This window comes from Orcinus orca, chromosome 4 (genome assembly GCF_937001465.1).
Source record: "Orcinus orca chromosome 4, mOrcOrc1.1, whole genome shotgun sequence".
NCBI classification, from domain to species: domain Eukaryota; kingdom Metazoa; phylum Chordata; class Mammalia; order Artiodactyla; family Delphinidae; genus Orcinus; species Orcinus orca.
In genome coordinates this window covers 42,699,355-42,720,113 of record NC_064562.1, presented here as the reverse complement: position 1 = coordinate 42,720,113, position 20,759 = coordinate 42,699,355, and the positions used below count along the sequence as shown (strand labels likewise).

Here is a 20,759-nt window from a genome sequence, read left to right as displayed (position 1 = left end):
CTTTCTCTCTGTCTTCTTCCTCCTCAAGGATGTCCTCTCCCTCCTCCCCCCTCTTCTGACCAGAGAAGGGGCCTCCCCGGGGCTCCGTGTGAACACACTGGGCTTGGAACAAACACCCCCCATGGAGCAGAGCAGGCCAAGGACAGAGACAGAACACGTTTGGCAGTGAGGTGCCTTGGTGCCCCCAAAGGGAAAATTGACAAAACACAGTCCTTCCAACGTTGGCCACACTAATGTTTCTGCCTTAAATAGAAGAAAAGAGTTACAATTTTAATAAGACAGCATTCTATCAAGATACCAAGAAATCCTCTTCGATTCTCTGATTGGGGACCACATCATCGGGGCAGGCTGACCTAGTTCACGAACTCCGGTTTCAAGGGCTTCCTTCACACGTTTTTATTCCTGCCAAGTCTCTGTAAATTGCTGTGAATAGCCCAAGGCAGATTTTTTTCTTTGCAGCAAAATCCAGGGCCTGATTTTCTGATCCTCACAGGTTTTGAAGCAAAAAATCCAACCTAATTTTATGAGTTGCCTTAGCAAAATATCACCATTCCTTCCTTCCTTCCTTCCTCGATAAGCATGTAGCAGCACCTTCGGTGTGCCCGGCTGTCTGTAAGGTACCCAGTATGGAAACGGTCAACATCCCTCCCCCAGGAGCCTCACAGACAAACTGGCAGCCCTCAGGCCACCATCAGCCCACAGATATTTTGAAAAACTGATCCAACAGTTAAAAATAGAGGATTCCAAGATTTAAAATCTCTATTTCTAGCTTCTCCTGAAAGATGGAAAGACCTGGCAACACCAGGCCACCTCATTTTCCTGAGTGGTAACGTTTTACCGGAGCTAAATGCTCTTCCCTTGAGACCTCGCCCCACTCACCCCGTACCCAGGTACACACTAGGATCAACCCTCTTTGTTTATCACCCGCCCAGCCCCTGAGCTGGGGCAGAACCAGGGCCTTGTCCATTAGGCACTGAAGACACAGCACTGATAAGCCCACAATACATTTTCTTTGGAAGGAAAACAAATATAATAGTAAATGTATAATAATGAATCCAGCCTAGGTTATATTTGTCTTTGCACCCACACAGGTGTAAGATATAATTTCTAATTTTTTTGATGGCGGAAGGGGCCCACAATGGCAAAAATCATAACTCGCTAAGTATAGCTGAGTTACATCAACTCCTGACTTGGAAAACTGGTGATTAAAAGGGAAAGGTTTAAGCATTTACCCTGTCTTTTTAGAAAGAACTAAAATTCATTCCCAGGGGCCTTCCCTGGTGGCGCAGTGGTTGAGAGTCCGCCTGCCGATGCAGGGGACACGGGTTCGTGCCCCGGTCCGGGAAGATCCCACATGCCGCAGAGCGGCTGGGCCCGTGAGCCATGACCGCTGAGCCTGTGCGTCCGGAGCCTGTGCTCCGCAACGGGAGAGGCCACAACAGTGAGAGGCCCGCTTACCGAAAAAAAAAAAAAAATTCATTCCCAGTTGATGAGGGAAAGCTCTTCTTTTCAAAAGAGTTCCAGCTAACAAATGTAGATTTGGGGAGGAAACCAGCCTTCTGCAACCCCCGGTTACCCCATGTGCTACGTGGTGGGCACAACACCCCTAACCCTCCCTCTAGGACCCAGGCACTCATTTCTCCAACTACTGGAACTGTTGGTACCTAACAGCTCACAGCTGAGTCTTCCTTCCCCCAAGGAACAAAGCTGCCCAGCCCACAGTTATAACACACCCCGCCCTGGGGGCAGCCTGCAACCAATGCTTAGCTGATAAAGGGGTACAAAGGCCTGGCCCTTTGCCACCATTTGCAACATCTCTGAAGGACCATCTAGTTCCGGAGCTGCCTGAAGCATAGGCTGAGGCCCCAGCATTGCAGCATAGCTTCTCCCCTTTTCTTCCAGATGTTACCAAGCACAGTTGCTGATAAACTAGTACACGAATCTGCCTCTCAGAATCTGTTTCCCAAAGAACCCAACCTAAGACCCCAATAAATGAATAATGGATTCTGGCAAGACCATCAGTGGGTGCTGTTATGGGTTGAACTGTGCCCCCCCAAAATTCATGTATTGAAGTCCTAACCCCCAAGTGCCCCCAGAATGTGACCTTTTATGGAGACAGGTCTTTACAGATGGACTCTGTAAAGAGTGGGCCCTGAACCAATATGACTGGGTCCTTAGAAGACGAGGAAATTTGGACACACAGGCACACAAAGAGGGAAGGTGATGTAAAGGTACACCGGGAGACAACCACCTGCAAGCCAAGGAGAGAAGCCTGGAACAGATCCTTCCCTCAGAACCCTCAGGAGGAACCAACCCTGCCAACATCTTGATTCCAGCCTTCTAGCCTCCAGAACTGTGAGACAATAAATTTCTGTTGCTTAAGCCACCCAGTCTGTGGTACTTTGTTACGGCAGCCCTAGCAAACTAATACAGATACTAAACTCATTAGGTCAAAGGATTGTTGGGAAGCAGGATATCCCCAAGATGTCAAAGCATCATCCCCCAGACTGCTTACTAATTGTAAAGGGGAAAATAAAATTTTACAAAGGAGGAATCTGGCACTTAACCAAGAGATGAAATTTAGCATCAGGAATAGTGGAAGAACTTGACATTGGGTGCCCTTTGATGTGATAAATATGAAGCACATCACATCATCCTTGAGAAATTATTGCCAAAAATGCTCAACTTTAATCTCAATATGCTTTTATACCAGCTCCCAGTATACAGAAAATAAGGGAGAAAAGGAAACAATCAGACAATTCAAAATGTGGGACCTTCTACAGAAAACTGGCCTGGTCTCTTCAAAATGTCAATATCAAAGGTGAGAGTTTGTTCTAAAGACAGAGAACAAATAACAGTCAAATGCAATGCAATAAGCTTGACAGAATATGCGTTCAAAAAAATCAATTATAAAAGATATTTTGAGAACAACTGGAGAAATTTGAATTTTAACTAGACAGATTGTTACTAAGTTATGATAATGTCTTTATTTTAAGAGGATACATGTGGAATTATTTAGGAATAAAGGGCCATAACATCTGCAACTTACTTTTTTTTTTTTTTTTTGGTGGTACGCGGGCCACCGTTGTGGCCTCTCCCGTTGCGGAGCACAGGCTCCGGACGCGCAGGCTCAGTGGCCATGGCTCACGGGCCCAGCCGCTCCGCGGCATGTGGGATCTTCCTGGACGGGGGCACGAACCCATGTCCCCTGCATCGGCAGGCGGACTCTCAACCACTGCGCCACCAGGGAAGCCCTGCAACTTACTTTTAAACGACGGAGAAAAAATTGTAGATAAAGCAAATGTGGTAAAATGTTAATAATTGTTGAATCTGGTAGTAGATGTGCTGGTGTTTACTGTATTATTCTTTAGAATTATCTGTGTTTGAAAATGTTCAGATTAAAAGTCTGCAGGAAACAAATGTCACTGAGAGTCAATACACAGATACTAAATTTCACCTTTCTTCTTTTGCTTCACACATTAAAAACACCAACCAGTGGAACACAGAGGACCAGCACGTAAAAATATGGGTTAAACTTTGCTTTGTGCTGGCTTTATGATACTCAAGGGATTAAATATATGCATACTTCTTCCTGCCCACAATTAAGTAGGCCCTAAAATAAGCTGGAAAGACAAAGTCAGATTAAAAAAGAAATAATGTAAAAAGATATACATGTGGCTATGTTTCTGTCTTCTCTGGTCCTTTCTGAGTCTCAGTTTCCACATCTGTAAGTGGGGAGAATAAAACAAATCTGGAAGGCCTGTTTTTAGGATTAGAGATGAGGAAAGTCCAGTGCCTGACCCACAGTAGATAGGTGATAAATATCCTCAGAACTGCTGGTATTATTGTGACTGTGAGTGGTGGCAGCAGCCAGTGGCAGCAGGAAGGCAAGAACCCAGACATTCTGGCCCCAGAGCCTGTCCTCCGGCTCAGCGGTCCCCAACCCCTGGGCCACGGATCAGTACTGGTCCGTGGCCTGTTAGGAACCGGGCCGCACAGCAGGAGGTGAGCCACGGGCGAGTGAGCGAAGCTTCATGTGTATTTACAGCCGCTCCCCATTGCTCACATTGCCTCCTGAGCTCCGCCCCTGTCAGCCTTACGGAGAGTTGTATAATTATTTCAATATACATTACAATGTAATAGTAACAGAAATAAAGTGCACAATAAATGTAATGCACTTGAATCATTGCGAAACCATTCTCCTCCACCCCCAGTCCATGGCAAAACCGTCTTCCATGAAACCGGTCCCTGGTACCAAAAATGTTGGGCACCGCTGCTCCAGGCGGTACTGGGCTGTACGGCCTCTGAGAGAAACTATACGTGACATTTTCTTCCAATGAGCACAATAAAGGTAACCTCTCCCATGCAGAGAAAACTGGGGACACATTTTGTTTACATATCAGATGGTGCACTTCGTATTTAGGATAATAATCAGGAAGAATTCAAGAGGGGTTTCTTGAAGGCCTATTTTAACAAAAAAAGAAAAACCAAGTCAGAATAGTTCCACAAGAAGGAGGCCAAAGTTCTCCTGTGATCTACGTCAAGACCCTGGAATGTTTTATTGCTTTAGAAAAATAACTTCCCTGAGCTTTAGAAAGAAATAAATCTTTCCACTTCACATGCAATGTAGATGATGTTAGTCTATTCTCAGTGTTGAAGGAACTGAAGGACAAAGGCTTTTTCGTGTTTCGAATAAAACCTTGAATGTGAATTCAATTCAAACCCCAAGAGAGCTGTCACTCCCCATCAGCCAACACTAACTTTCCGAGGGTAAAACCCAAACCTGAGTTTTCTTTTCATTTCACCATCAACTACGCACAGTACCTCAGTGGCACCTTTTAGTCTCGTCAAGCAAACAAAAATGACAGCTTTGGGTGGCACTGGTATTTGTGTTTTTTCCCATTTGTTATTGTGACAGCTTTAGCTCATCCATGAAAATTCTAAGACATGATGCCTTGTGAAGATAAAGCCCTAAAAAGAAGCATTTGATTTTGGCCCAAACCTAAGGGGAGTAGCATGCAAGTGACAAGATGAGTCACAGAAAAGAAGCGAGGAAAAGCCACCTGGAGGGTTGACGAGCTTCTGAGGCCCTCAAGGGCCTGTAGTGGAGTGGGGACAGCATCCTTCCCAAAGGCTCTTAGAGGCACAGGCAACTACTTTCTGCTACCAGCACGTCTGTTACTAAAAAAATAACCCTGAGTTTTCACAGCAAGGCTAATAGAACTTTCCCAACCAAGCAGAGTTGAATTACCCACACGCTGAGATGGAAAAAACTGGTTATTTTTATTCTGCTTGTTACGGAGGCAGCTGTTTATTTATTTATTTAATGGAGACTTGCAGTGAAATATATTACACACTGCAATGTTGAACACACACTCAAGTATAACTGAATAAAATTTTCATTAAACAATCCTTAATCCTTACTATATGCAGTGCACTGATATTGTCTGTTTATTTGATTATTTTTAAAATAATGGTCACAATGCAAACTAAAATGTTTCACACCCACTACTAGGTTACAATGTGCAGTTTGAAATATACTAGGCTGGATGAAGCCTATGCTTCGTGGCACATTCCTGTCACATCTATAACCCTGCTCATCTGGTCCCTTTCCCTAGGAGCTGCCACGAATCAATCTTGATGGGTCAAGAAAAACAAGACAGCTTTTCTTTTTCCTCCACACTTCCAAAGTTCTCAAGGGCACCCATCATTGCTGCCCAGGCTTGTCCTACGGGGTGGAGGCTGACCCATCTCTAATGGAGTGGGACCTATTTATCGTTACAGTCATCACAAGATAAATGAGGGGTGTGTTATAGAAGGGGCCACCCTATCTCATGTCTGAGGCTCCTGGGTTCCCAGCCAAGGGCAGAGAGCCTTCCCCACCAGCAAGACCAATCAGATTCTCAACTCATGTCTCTTCATCCTTGGATTCAAGGGAAACCCCAAACTTGACTATAGGACGTGGGGATTTTGGTGCAACAACGACATGCAGTGGGCATGCCACAGTGCTGCCCACCTGCAAAGGGTACCACCTGCATTGTCTCTGGAAGGGATGCCAGTCTCCCAGAGCACAGTGAGAGCAGTGACCTTGCAGCGTGCACCCTGGCCCAGCAGCTGAGTGCTCAGACAGGCACTCATCCTCACCCTCTTTGAGCGTCCAGGCCTCACCCCCAGCCTCCCCAAATCAGGAGTCATGGCTCACACGCACCCCCAGCCTCTGTGAATGTTCTTTCATCTCCCAGGGACAGGGGCTGCTCTAGACTTTGGTTCCCTTTTTGTGTTTTTGAGAACTAATGGTCTTTCCTGCCTGCCCCTTAGACACCTCCCAACAGCCAGTCAAAACTGTTCTGACTTCATAGGTAAATCCCTCACCAAGTGGCATTTCCCCGGGTCTGGGAAAGTTCAGCTGCTCTCAGCTTCTCCTCTTTGGACTTGAGCTTTTCCGTGAGCAACTCTCTTATCTCCTCTGCATCTTTTTCCCACCTTGTTCTAGTCCAGTAGGTTAAGCCATTTAAGAATCATCATTCTGAATTTACCTGTGTAGGTCCTGTTTTTGTCTACCTGTCCTTTTTTTTTTTTCCTTTAACATATTTTAGTTCTCACAATTCTTCCCTGGCATTGCATGGCCCCCGAGTTACCAATTAAGGGTCTCCTCCTTCCTGAAGAGACTCATCAGGTGGCTGTCCGCACAGCTGCTCCCAACCTGGGCAGCACACCAGGGTCACCCAGGGTGCTTTCAAAAGTCTCTGGAGCCACAGATGCACCCAGACAAATTAAATCAGACCTCTGGGGGTGGGGCCCGGCACTGGTATTTTTAAAGCTCTGCAGGTGATTCCAAAGTGTAGGCAAGGTTGAGAACCACTGTTTATTATTCCCATTTACAGCAGGTTTCATGTTTAAGACACTTCTTCAACCAGTAGGAGAGCAGATGCTCCGACTTCCAGATTCAAGACCATTCCGTCCTCACTGTCCAGGAAGGTCACTTGCAAAGGTTACATCGTAAGCCAAGAAATCATCTTTTAAATCAAAATCAAGCCTGTTATCCCCAGCACAACACGAATATGAGGATCTCAAAGGGGACCTAACTAGTGCACCAGCGCTGGAAGCTGCAGCCCCAGGAGGAAATACTGAGGGAGATTTCATCTCTGATGGTGACACCTCAGGGCCCAGGAGGAAGCTAGCAAACCAAGAGGGAGATGAAGAGCTACAGAAGTTGTGGCTGCATCTGTCCGGACAGCTGCAAAGAGGATGTGGTTTCTGACCTGGGTTTTTGAGAAAGAATGGGGATTTCCCAGGCAGAGGCGGGGAGGAAGGTATGGAAGTGCTTCGAGAAGCGCCAGAAATTCCGTGTGGCCAAGGCCACGGTTTTTTCATCTATACCTCACCCATCTACCTCACACGTGAGGGAACCATCTTTGAGTCTTCAAAAGCTAAAAAGGGTAACCCTGAAATTAAAGAATCCAAGTTACCAAGAGGTTTCCATCCCAAAGGCTTGGGGTAGATTGCCAAGTCTGTGGAGGCAAGTTGGTTCCTGTTCAGATGGCAGAGGGATGCGATTGGGCTGGAAGTGGAAAGCAGCATTTGCCAGTAGAGAAGAGAAGCTGTACCGCAGGTAGTGACAGAGCCAAGGGGGCCGTCGGGGGAGCACGGAGGCTGGGCCAGAGGTGGAGATCGGGCAGATGGCTGTTGAACACCAGGTTGGGATTACTGAGGGTCCTGCAGAAGGTCAGTTACCTTTTCTTGTATTTATGCCTCGCCTGATAGGCTCATCTGTAAGCTCTCTGAGAGCAGCCATCAGCTCTGGCTTTCACCTCACCACCAAGAGCACCAGCACACAGCTCTGAATCCCACAAGTCTGAATAAAGAAGAGTTTGTCAGTGGAATAGTAAACATTCTTGGAATTCATGGAAGTGGCGGGGAGGGGTGGAAGGGATGTGTTTAGGAGAAAGCATTTTAAATATACCATCATCTTCTTGAACACAAAGAGCATACGCTCTTGAAAAATTGCTTCTTCCAGGGAAGGTTCCAGTCAAGAGCTGACAGCCTCCAAGCAAGTCAACGTTTCTGTCTATACAGAAGCCCCCCTCCCATCTCCTCACTCCCCCAAACCCCGACTCCCACCACAAGACCCATCAAAGACCAAACCGGCCTGCTCCACCCCACCAGGGTGTATTAGTGCTTTTCTTTTTTTAAAAAAACTTATTGAAGTATAGTTGATTTACAATATCATGTAAGTTTCAGGTGTATAGCATAGTGATTCAGATATAGATAGATAGATAGATAGGTTTCCCTTATAGGTTATTATATAATATTGAATATAGTTCCCTGTGCTATACAGTAGGTCCTTGTTGGTTACCTATTTCATACATAGTAGTGTATATATGTGTGTATATTAATCCCAGCCTCCTAATTTATCCCTCCCCGACCCCCCCTTTCCCCTTTGGTAACCGTAAGTTGGTTTTCTGTGTCTGTGAGTCTCTTTCTGTTTTGGAAATAAGTTCATTTGTGTCATTTTTTTTTCCTTTTAGATTCCACATATAAGCGATATCGTATGATATTTGTCCTTCTCTGTCTGGCTTATTTCACTTAGTGTGATAATCTCTAGGTCCATCCATATTGCTGCAAATGGCATTATTTTATTCCTTTTTATGGCTGAGTAATATTCCATTGTGTGTATGTATGTATGTATATATATATACACAACACATCCCCTTTATCCATTCATCTGTTGATGGACATTTAGATGTTTTAGTGCTTTTCAACTCCTTTCATTTCATTTTCATTCTCAACTTGATGACTGATATGCAGAGGACCAGCCAAGTCCGCCTTTTTTTTTTTTTTTTTTTTTTATTTATTTTAGGCTGTGTTGCGTCTTCATTTCTGTGCGAGGGCTTTCTCTAGTTGTGGCAAGTGGGGGCCACTCTTCATCACAGTGCGTGGGCCTCTCACTATGAAGTCTGCCATTCTTGACAGCAGAAAGCTGGGGATGCGGGGTGTGGAGGGTACCAGCAGAGTTCTTCCCCGTGCTTAGTCTTGGTAGTCAGCTGGATGTAGCTGTAAGCAGCAATTATTTTGCCTTTGTCAGGAATCCAAGGTGCAGAATGCCACTGCTGGACCGAGGCCTGGCACGTGCCCAGCCTGGCTAGGACGGCTCTGAGGAGCTTGCAGGGTGGGTGTGGGCAGAGCGGGCCACCAGCTCCCTCCTTCTCCCTCCCCACAACGTAGAGTAGCTTCCTCACAGCCTTTGCTATGAGCCACTCCAGGACAGGGCTTGGGGCTGTGAGAGCCCTGGAAACAGCCACCATCACCACCGCAGCAACTACAGTATAGACATCTAGGGGCTCAGAGCTGGGGACTTAGAGTCACATCCCAGCTCTGCGCTTGCAGCCTGGAAGTGGAACCTTATTTTCAGAGCTTATCTGCATCCCTCACAGAGCCTCTCCAGGTGCTGGGATGTAGCGCAGTTCTGATGGGTGTGGATTCTAGGGTTTGGAGCCCTGGGCAAGGAGCCCCATCACACTCCACCTGCTAAGACAGAGAGTGGGCTAGAGAGAATCCAGACCGCTGAAACTGGCAGCCACAAAACTGTCAGGACCCCAAACAGGCTGACTTATTCCTCACTCCCCTTCCTCCCCAGAGGTAGGAAAATGACTGTAGTTCCCACTTTTTTCTCATTTACATAATCTCATCTTTTACGTTGGAAAAGGCAAGTCGTCATCTGCCTGGGCCAGACCCAGGTGCCTCAGGCTTTTACCTCTTACAAGCCCTATAATACCAACCATGAATGTTGTCATTAGGGTCCCTCCCCTCCTCTCCTCACTTTCCTTTATCACCTTCATCTTTGCTCAAAGGCCATTTTTTTTAGGGGAGGAAGATTCTTTTCTCTCCTCTCCCATTACTTCCAAAATCATCTGCTGTCTTTAAACATGGAGCCACCCATCCAGATGTGTTTCTCTGCCTATTTTGTGTTCAACATTTGCTACCCCCGGTCTTCTCACTGGCTTGTGTCTCCCTGTGGCTGAAACTTCACCACTTGTCAGATCCTGATGAAATTCAGGCCCTGGCTAGGTTCTGAGATGGCATTTTTCACGGGTTTTTGACAGCCCTGCAGGTTGGGGCACAGTCCCTGGGTCCCCTCACTCTAGAAAATGAAAATATTCCAACAGAGCTTATAGAAAGAAATAGAACTCGCACGGCTTGGATAGGAGAGCTCTGGATCCTCTTCCTCAGTAGTTCTCAAAGTGTGGTTCTAGAAGCAGCAGTGGCACCGGAATTTGTTAGAAACACTATTTGCATCACTATCAGCCTAGGAGAAAGAGGTGGAGCAGTGGCCCCCAAACACTGGCATGAATGATGACGGGGATGATAATGGCTAACATTGATTAATCACAGTCACTCTGCATAGCCCCGATTCTAAGAACTTTATGACACATTCAGTCATCACAACGACCCTCTGACGGGTTAAGTACTATTAATAAATCCTGCAATTTTACAAATGAGGTAACTAAGAAATGGAGAGGTTAAGCAACTCGGTGTAATCACAGAGTAAATGAGAGAACAACACGTCTGTCTAACACACACACACACACACACACACACACACACACACACACACACATACACACACCTCTTTACCTCACTCCTCTTTCTGACTTTGGTCTTCTCTTCCCAGAGCATGGGTAAGCTAGGCCTGGTTCACTGTCACGAGGCAGTGAAGTTCAGTGGTCCCAAGCCTGCACTTTGGGCCAACTGCTTGGGTTTGAAGCTTGTTTCTACCATGTCATGAACTTGGACAAGTTACTTAGGTTCTTGGTGACTGTTTCCTCAGCCATAAAATGGGGATAGGGGATTTAATGCAATCCCTATCAAATTACAACACTTTTCACAGAACTAAAACAAATAATCCTAAATGTATATGGAACCATAAAAGACCCAGAATTGTCAAAGCAATCTGGAGGAAAAAGAACAAACCTGGAAGCATAACCCTCCCAGACTTCAGACAATACTACAAAGCTATAATAATCAAAACAACATCATATTGGTACAGACATATGGATCAATGGAACAGAAAAGAGAGCCCAGAAATAAACCCGCACATCTATGGTCAATTAATCTGCGACAAAGGAAGCAAGAATATGCAATGGAGAAAAGACAGTCTCTTCAGCAAGTGGTGTTGGGAAAGCTGGACAGCTACATGTAAAGCAATTAAGTTAGATCACACCCTGACACCATACACAAAAATAAACTCAAAATGGCTTAAAGACTTAAATATAAGACATGACACCATAAAACTCCTAGAAGAGAGGATAGGCAAAACATTGTCTGACATAAATCGTAGCAATGTTTTCTTAGGTCAGTCTCCCAAGGCAATAGAAATAAATGCAAAGATAAACAAATGGGACCTTTGTCAAACTTATAAACTTTTGCGCAGCAAAGGAAACCATAAACAAAATGCAAAGACAAGCTACGGACTGGGAGAAAATATTTGCAAACAATGCAACCTACAAGGGCTTAATTTCCAAAATATACAAACAGCTCATACAACAAACAACCCAATCAAAAAGTGGGCAGAATGCCTAAGTAAACTGCCTAAGTGTCTTCCAAAGAAGACACACAGATGGCCAATAGGCACGTGAAAAGATGCTCAACAGCGCTAATTATTAGAGAAAGGCAAATCAAACCTGCAACAAGGTATCACCTCACACCAGTCAGAACGGCCATCATTAAAAAGTCTACAAATAACAAACGCTGGAGGGGGTGTGGAGAAATGCTCTTGGTAGGAATGTAAATTGGTGCAGCCACTATGGAAAACAGTATGGAGGTTCCTTAAAAAACCAAAATTAGAGTTACCATATGATCCAGCAATCCCACTACTGGGCATATATCCAGAGAAAACTTTAATTGGAACACATGTATGCATCCCAATATTCATAGCAGCACTGTTTACAACAGCCAAGACATGGAGCAACCTAAGTGTCCATAGACAGAGGAATGGAAAAAGAAGATGTGGTATAGATACACAACAGAATACTTCTCAGCCATAAAAAAGAATGAAATTTGCAGCAGCATGAATGGACCCGAAGATTATCATATTAAGTGAAGTCAGTCAGAGAAAGACAAATATCATATGGTATCACTTACATGTGGAATCTAAAATATGATACAAATGAACTTATTTACAAAACAGAAGCAGGCTGGGCCTCCCTGGTGGCGCAGTGGTTGAGAGTCCGCCTGCCGATGCAGGGGACATGGGTTCGTGCCCCGGTCCGGGAAGATCCCACATGCCCGCGGAGCGGCTGTGCCCGTGAGCCATGGCCGCTGAGCCTGCACGTCCGGAGCCTGTGCTCCGCAACGGGAGAGGCCACAGCAGTGAGAGGCCCGCGTACCGCAAAAAAACAAAACAAAACAAAACAAAACAGAAGCAGGCTCACAGGCATAGAAAACAAACAGGGTTACCAAAGGGGAGGGGGGAGGGGGTGAGGATCTGGAGAAAGTAGTCTGGGGTTAGCAGATACACACTACTATATGTAAAATAAACAGCAAGGTCCTACCATATAGCACAGGGAACTGTATTCAATATCTTGTAAATCTATAATGGAAAACAATTTTAAAAGAATATGTATATATATATATATATATATATATATATATGAATCACTTCGCTGTACACCAGAAGTAACACAACATTGTAAATTAACTATATGTCAATTAAAATATAAATAAATAAAATGGTGATAATAACTGTCCCCAACTACCTCATAGGGTGGTTGTGAAGATTAAATAGGTTAATATATGTAAGTATGCCTGATGCAGAGCACATGCTTAATAAGTGTTACCTTACTATCTCAAAGTCCTCTCATTTGTGGAGGAAATAAAAAGGAAGAAAAATATGAGAAAGGGAAGAGAGGGAAGAAAGAATTTAGAAACAACAGCCTGAGAACTCTGTGTAACAACTTCTCAGGTAAAAAGTCATGAAGGTCTCTGTCCGTTCTCTTGTCTGCCTGGGAAGCACACGCTAATGAAGCATCTTGTGCACGTGCGGATGGAAACGTGAATTTCTCCATTCTGGGTCTCACGCGCGTATTTAATCTTCATGTGAAAGCAGATGGGGTTGAAGAGGCCCGCCACCCTCTCCGACTCTGAGAACTGCCTGATGTAAGCAGAATTCTGTGTCAAAGTACAGAGATTCAGGTATCTCTGCTGCTGCAAAGAAGCAAATATGGGAGAGACCGATGAAATTTAGTGCCTGCTTACACGTGTGTAAGGACGAAAAGAAAAGCGGCCACTATTAAATAAAATGACGTCTGTGTCTCAACCCTTAATTAAGAACATCTAGGGCTTCCCTGGTGGCGCAGTGGTTGAGAGTCCGCCTGCCAATGCAGGGGACACGGGTTCGTGCCCCGGTCTGGGAAGATCCCACATGCCGCGGAGCGGCTGAGCCCGTGAACCATGTCCGCTGAGCCTGCGCGTCCGGAGCCTGTGCTCCGCAACGGGAGAGGCCACAACAGTGAGAGGCCCGTGTACCACAAAAAAAAAAAAAAAAAAAAAAAAAAGAACATCTAGCTACTTTGAGGAAATGTGTGACTATATTTTATTAGGATTATTTTTTCTGTTAGAGGTGGATAGGAGGAAAAATAACCATCAGAGGATGCCGAGCTTGTGGGGCAAGAAGGATCAGACCAGAAGGAAAAGGAGGCCTATGATGGGGAAATGTGGTATTGGCTTAATGAAGGGGGAAATTCTTACAAGGGGAGAAAGGAGCCAACACTTTGCCTCCCTCACTTCAGAAAAACCCCAAGTAATGCAAGCACCAGATCCGAGGGAGGTAAAGCTCTGGCATCAGATGAGCCAACCAGATAGCTAATCCGATATGATTTTCTCCTACAGCCATTCAAGGCTCTTGGTAATCACACGTTCTCTCTCTGTATAATCAGCAGGGAATTTGTGCAGCGCCAGAATGCCGTTTCTGTGTGATTCCAGCTCATGTTTACGATCTGTGCAGCTGTCAGAAACCACAAGATGGAGACGGAAGGATTTACCTCTTTTCTGTCCTCGGTAAGTATCAACATACAGTGCAGCCTATAAAACTGTGTTTTTAACCAATTTTGTAATGAGGGATTAAACACAACACCAAAGCAACAGAAGACTCAAATTCACTTCTCACCCTGCCATGTAACAAAACTGAATCATCTCTTCTTAGCTTTATTGTTTCTTGGGCATTTTTTTAATATATGTTCAATGTTCATAAGATTTGAGCTCGAACTATTTTTCACTTAGCATTATTTTATATCAACTTTTCTATTTGTTTTCAGAATATACAAATTTATCATTCTTAATAGTAATATTATATTTTATTTTTATACCATAATTTTTTACTTTATGACTTTTAGGTATTTGGGGGTTCCTTTTCTGGTTTCTTTTCCCTTATTTTTCTTTTTTTGAGTTATTTCTCCAGGATATGGTCTCAAACACATGTTTATCGGGCCAAAGGATGTGACAGTCCGCATGGCTCACTACACTTTGCCATGTCGCTTTCCAGAAATATTGTACTAATTTATGTCAGTAGACAAACAGCTTTCTCAAAAGCCTGCCAGATTTTGATTTTGTAATTATAATGTACTTTTACCAGTTTCACTGGCATTGCATGATTTTGTGCTTTAAGTTTCCACGATTACTAGTGAGGCTGAATCCTTTTCCAAGGGTTTGTTTTCTTGTGTGAATGACATGTTCTGGTTTTTTGTTTTGTTTTGTTTTGTTTTGACCATGAATGTAGTAGAGGTAATATGGCTCTTAAGGATTTGGTTCCATTCCCTAGAGATTCTGGATGTTCCTTTTTTTCATCCGTTCTTTTTATCACAAACAATTTCTCCCCTAAGTCACTTGGACTCAAGAAAGTTTTGCTCAGTGGACACAGGTCCCACTCAGGCGGAAGATCATCAGTTCAGCTCAGATTCCTGGCGCCCTATTTACTGGTGGCTGCACACAGTAATCCCCTCATAAATTTTCCTGAAGGCATCCTGCTTTTTGAGTCCCCCAGCTCCCTAATGAACTGTATTCCTGATTTGTCAAATATACCCAGCAATTATTCAGTGTTGCATAACGTGCTACTGGAAAACAATCAGGGGAGGTATTTTCACGCTTGCCTTTCTGATTTATAGTATGCCTTTCTGCTAAGGCAGCATTTACATACTGCGGTCTCCATGCATTCTACACAGTCAGACTGGGTCTGACTGGGTCAGACTCTGAAAAGAGAAGAAGGAACCAGTCAAGATGTTATCAAGGGCATAATGGAGTAGAGGGCTGGGGAGGAAAACAAGGTCATGGACAAGGTAAGATTAAATTAAACAAACTGAAACAAAACTTAAGTATTTGAGAGTAAGAGTAGTTACAGTTAGTAACATTGTATATTTGAAAGTTGCTGAGAAGCTCTCATCACAAGAAAACAAAATTGTAACTATGTGAGGTGAGGGATGTTAACTAGACTTCCAGTGGTGATTATTTAGCAATATGCATGTATACCAAATCATTATGTTGTACACCTAAAACGAATACAATGTTATATGTCAATTATATCTCAACTTAAAAATTTTTAAGTATTTGAAACATGTTATAGAATGGACATAAGGTCAATTTAATTAGCTCAAAGAACACCCACTATCTAGAAATACATCTCCCTTTTGCAGGCACCCCCTGAGATGGTAAAACAACAACAAAAACTAAGAAATGTACAAAAAATGCTAAACATTTATCAAATTACTTGATAAAAAAACGGCCAAAAGATTTCTCTTTTTTAAAAAAGTCACTGTTGACTTTTTAAAAATGTTTAAATGACTTTTTAAAAAAGTCATTTCTTGGCCTTTTTTTCCCTTGCCTAGATGAAGCATCCCCAGTTGGGGAAGCATGCACCCCAGCATGCTTCCTCCCTCGCTCAGTTCTTTCTGACTTACAAACTTCGACTATAGAGCCACACATTCACCCCTTCTGCCCCACCACACCCACTCCCCACTCCCTTACCCTCGCTAACTCCCGGCCACAACTTTGGTCTCTGGAGAGGCTACAGGGAGATGGCAGAGAAGCTACTCTGAAGAGCTATATACCCAACTGGTGAGGAGAAGAGGCATTTCTCCATTGGACTAGACACAACTACATTGCAGGTCCAAGTTATAGATGCCAATTAGCTGCTATTGTTATTATTATTGCTGTTGTTGTTGGCACTTACTGAGTGCTTAGAATGGGCCATGAGCTCAGATGAGCACTTTATATGCCTATCTCATTGAATCTTCACCAACAATATTATCCCATTTTATGGATGAGACAAAGTGAATTTTAGAAACTTAGCCAAGATCGCCCACTTAGTAGTAACAGAATTGGGGATGGACACCATAACATATTGCCCCTCATGGCATTACCTCTTTTTGATGATTTGTAATCAATTGTAACTTTTTCCACAAGTGTGTTATTTTGGACTATCAAAAGAAAATACACTTTAATCTTATCCCTACTAGTTCCCAACTGACTGTTTCTGTGAGGTCAAATGCAAAAGTCCGAGATTGTGATTTCCCAGGCAAATCGCAGGAAGCACCTTACCATCTTCTGTTCTTTTCTAACAGTTCCACATGCAAGTCATCTTCCCCTCAACGCCGGCAAGATAACTGACGTCACGCAAGTGGTCTGGGGTGACAGTGTGCAAAGGAGGAAGATGGGAGGGTGGGGATCCCAGGGCGGAAGTCAAGAGGCCTGTATTTCAGCCCTACTCCCACCACTAACCCCCCTGTCTGGACCACAGATTCTGCATGGGCAAGAGAAAGCATCCCCTCCAGCTTCAAACGTCTTAACAATTTATGACGCCTGGGAGTGTCATTGCACTGGTGCCTGGAGGTGCAGACACAGCTCCCCCTACCGGCAGCCTCCGGGCAGTGAGACCGTGGTCACCCGCTCAGCCTGCTGGTCTCGCTGCGGAGGTGGCCCGGCTGTGGAGACCGTGCGAAAGGTTAGCAAAGGGGAAAGTGATTTGGGGGCGCTCCCAACTCACCGCCCCGCTCTAAAGTGTATACAGCCCTGTGTGTGCTGAAAGAAACGTGCTTAGGATTCAGATGGGCAAAGGTTTCAAAGGGGACAAACGGATTATAGAATAATTTAGGTGAGAGTCAGATGGTGGAGGTCAGGGGCCGCTGGAAAGGCTTGTGCTCAGCCTTGTTAACGAAAAGCCACAATTATTAAAAAATGCTTTTTATTTTTTTAAGCGTGAAATATTCTCTTCAAGGCAGGTGTACATCTATTCTCTGAAAGTGAAAAATAAATTATTCTATAGATTTTGTGTGTTCATTTAAAATATAAGGCACGTAAAGGTTCTGAGCTTCCCCCTAAGGGTGCTTGTCAGCTTCAACAATCTGCCATCTGAGCCTGCTCACCTTTGCAGGCTGAAAACAAGCCCCGGGCACTTCATTGCTCAGCAACGCAGGTCTCCAGCCTTCCCTCCCTTCCTCCTGTGGACATCTGTTGGGGAACAAGGGCCCTTTCAACTTAGACTCCAGATAAATACACATAAAGCATTCACTATTTTTTAAAAGACCATTTTAAACCACTTCTAAAGGCTTTAGAAATTTTGTTTGTTTTTTAATGACAGACCCTGAGTCTTGAATCTGCAGCTCACAGCAGAGCAGAGCAATGGAGCTAATCATCCCTCAGCTAATCACCCCTTGCTTCTCCCACTCACCTGGTCTTGAAACCCCACCTCAAGTTGGGGCTGTTTTGCCAGCACCCTGCACCCCTCTTTGTTGATGCTAACCTTCCCTGTGAGCACAAGGTCAGAGGAGAGAAAGGATTGAGTGGGAGGTGTGTGTCCAGGGGGACAGGCTGAAGGAGAGGCCACCAGTGCTGCGTTTGGGCATTAAGGAGTCAGTATCAGGATAGCATCCCATGGTATCCACTTAAGCCAGGCCGCAAGAGGAAACCAATCAGTGATGAAGTCTATTTCACAATAGGCTCCAATTCACACAGAGATAGTGACCTGCTCATACCTTCATGAACAGAAAAACCAGTCTGGCCTGTTCTCTAAACGCAGGGCTCCCAGTTCCCAGCCTGTGGTCCATTCCCCGCCCCCGCCCCCCCCCCCCAATGCTTGCCCAAAGCCAGCCACAGTGCCTCTGCTTTTTCTCCCCACTTCTCCCACCTTCTGGATCTTTTCTCTTCCTTTCTACTCTTCGAAATGTAAGCTGAATAAAACCAATATAAACTCATTTTTCATTCTTCCCCTAATCCTTTACTCCAAATCTGCTCAGAAAAAGACTAGAACCAGAGCTGGCAGAGGCGGAATTCTCTGTAGTGAACTGAGGACAGCCAAAAGCTAGAAATGCTAAAGGTGGAGTCTTTTTCCCACCTCTTGAATCTAGGCTGGTCTTGTGATTTGGCTTTGGCCAACAGAACATAGGATAGTGATGCTGTGTGATTTCCAGAGCCTAAGCCTTATAGTTTCTGCTTTGGTCTCTTGAAACGCTGCCCGGATCACCAAGTAAGGAAGCCGGTTTAGCCTACCAGAGAGTGAGAAGCCCTGAGAAAGAACTGAGGCGCCCAGCCAACAGTCAGCGCCAAGTGCCAGCCGTGTGAGTGTGAGTGATGGCTGCCCCTCCAGCTGAGCTAGGCAGGAGCCAGCCCAGGTGAGACCAGCAGAGAAGCAGCCCAGCCACCCCCAGAACCAGGAGAAAGGACGCATCACTCTTGTTTTAAGCCACTCAGTTGCAGGGCAGGGTGTTATTCAACAAGCGATAACTGAAATGTATACTTTTACCTTTTTCTCTATTGTTTATGTAATAAACAGAGGATTCTTTCTGCCTCTCTTTTTCCTGAGGCACCAATACGACAGATATCAGATACTCACATGAATTTGAAACAAACCCCCTTATACAGAATTCACAAAGGAAATTATCAGGACCTGGCTCCACCATTCTTGGATGCCTCATTCAAATCGAGAATATAAAAGGGAAGGGCAGGAGAGATAGGTGAAGAGCAGCTTTTTTAGAAAGAATTGTTAATGAGCTGTGAGCATCCCCCTGAATGCCCCCAGGGAAACAGGGGACAGAGCTGTATCTCCTTCATCTCAAGCCCAGTGAAGTGGGCTTATGTGGACCACATGGAGAATTTTGAACTACAGCTGGGAAACAGCACACATAATGGGTCCTAGATTCGCGCCTTCTACACCCAGAGAGGGCTGTGACAGTAGGAGAGAAGGGAATGGGGGGGCTGGTATGCTCTTGTGGGGTTTCCGGGGTAAAGTGTGTCTTGTGGACCAAATGTGGTCACTCTGAAGAGACAGCTGGGGTAGGGTCAGCTTGGATCCTGTCTTGTAGGACTACCTACAGGGGCAGAAAGACCGCAGCAGCAAGAATGTGGAGGTGTGCACTGGATTGATAGGATCTTAGAAAGAAATCCCAACGGATTTCCCGGAATAAAGATGCACCTCCCTATACCCAGAGAACTGAAGGAGAGAGAGGGCCAATAATGGAGGTTTCTGAAGATCCTACCACAATGCCCAACAAGGGAAAGAGTCCATCAAACACTGGCCTGGCTCAGACAGTGGGAAACCAACCTTTATGAGTCCCTTGTCCCTAACCTGCCCACCCAATCCTGGGGGATTCAGAAACTAGCTAGCAAACTGAAAATTGTGGGGAGGGAAAAAGCATAATGCAGAGACCACAGATGCTGTCATTTACCCACTAACCCCTCCCACGGCCGACTCCCAGCCTGATGCAGGTTTGAGATTGGGAATTGAATAGGAGAGTTGACATTAAATCAAGTTTAAAGGTTTGATTCTCATATTCTAATTTCTGAATTGAGACAGAGTGCAACTTAGAATGATGTGAGGACTATTTCCTAAGAACGAGTTGAAAAGTCACAGGCCTGCTGACTGTTCACATCCATCTTCCTCTATTCAATAAAATTTAAAAGGGCAACAGGGAGACATCACTAATTGTGTTTGTTGGAAATGCTAATTACATTTATTCTATTCCCCATTCCTCCAGAATATACTTTTCAAGACAAAAAACATCCTCTTTGTGCAATTCTCTTTTCCCCCAGTTACCCATAGTTCTTTTTGCTCACATTACCCTTCCACTCAGACCACCTAGGTGGGCTTATACATGATTACATTTGTCCAGATCCAGAAAGTCCCTAGCTGCTTGCCATTTGGGAGCTACTGAGGCTATAAACTTGGAAATAGGTTTCCCCAAGCACTGAAGGCCTTGGCAAGCTTTATCCCCACAACCGACCGTGGGAAGAAGTCAGGACAGGTGTCTGTTGGCTTCAGGCCAGTCTCACTTGTCTGGAACGCAAGCTTCATCCTGGCGACCTGCCTAAGAGCTTTCAAAGATTGAAATCTGTAGGTGAGTTTTTGGATTTCATACCGGGAAGTTGCAATCTAATAGAGGAGATGGGTTGGCAAAACCTATGCCTGAATTTCCAGCAAGTAAATTTTTATAAATAAAAGATGCAATCAATTATTTAGCATAACCAAACATGCTTGAAGAATTTAGGTATCGCTTGCTAGTTCTCCAGAATTCAATGCATAATCACAGAGACGCATAATGCATGCAGACCTGACCCCACTGGAGACCATCTTCCGAGAGAGACCGGCTGGAGCGGCTGGAGCGAGAGGGAAAGGGGGATCGCATTTCAATCAATTATCTGCAGGTTCTGTGTTGCATTTATTCATGTCGCATAATAAAGTGAGGTGGGAAAGGAGCATCCATTCTTTTCTGACTACG

At 44.8% G+C, this 20,759-nt stretch overlaps 2 protein-coding genes across 2 annotated transcripts in view; one reads left to right on the top strand and one right to left on the bottom strand.

Moving 5' to 3' along the window:
- Positions 1-20,759, bottom strand: part of SCD5 (stearoyl-CoA desaturase 5) — a 157,688-nt gene that overhangs the window by 84,334 nt on the left and 52,595 nt on the right. The gene's annotated exons all lie outside the window — the stretch shown is intronic.
- LOC117197594 (uncharacterized) lies at positions 7,260-17,312 on the top strand. The gene is made up of 3 exons (XM_033409980.2): positions 7,260-7,725; positions 13,935-14,055; positions 16,611-17,312. Exons 1-3 carry the CDS (start codon positions 7,540-7,542, stop codon positions 17,069-17,071), a joined length of 768 nt encoding a protein of 255 aa, XP_033265871.1. The 5' UTR covers positions 7,260-7,539; the 3' UTR covers positions 17,072-17,312.

What these genes read in the sequence shown, in the direction of transcription:
- LOC117197594 (XM_033409980.2), top strand. Translation starts at nt 7,540, where the DNA reads ATGGCAGAGGGATGCGATTGGGCTGGAAGTGGAAAGCAGCATTTGCCA. An exon ending in TACTGAGGGTCCTGCAGAAG is followed by an intron (nt 7,726 to 13,934) that starts GTCAGTTACCTT and finishes CTGTATAATCAG; the next exon opens with CAGGGAATTTGTGCAGCGCC. An exon ending in TTACCTCTTTTCTGTCCTCG is followed by an intron (nt 14,056 to 16,610) that starts GTAAGTATCAAC and finishes CTTTTCTAACAG; the next exon opens with TTCCACATGCAAGTCATCTT.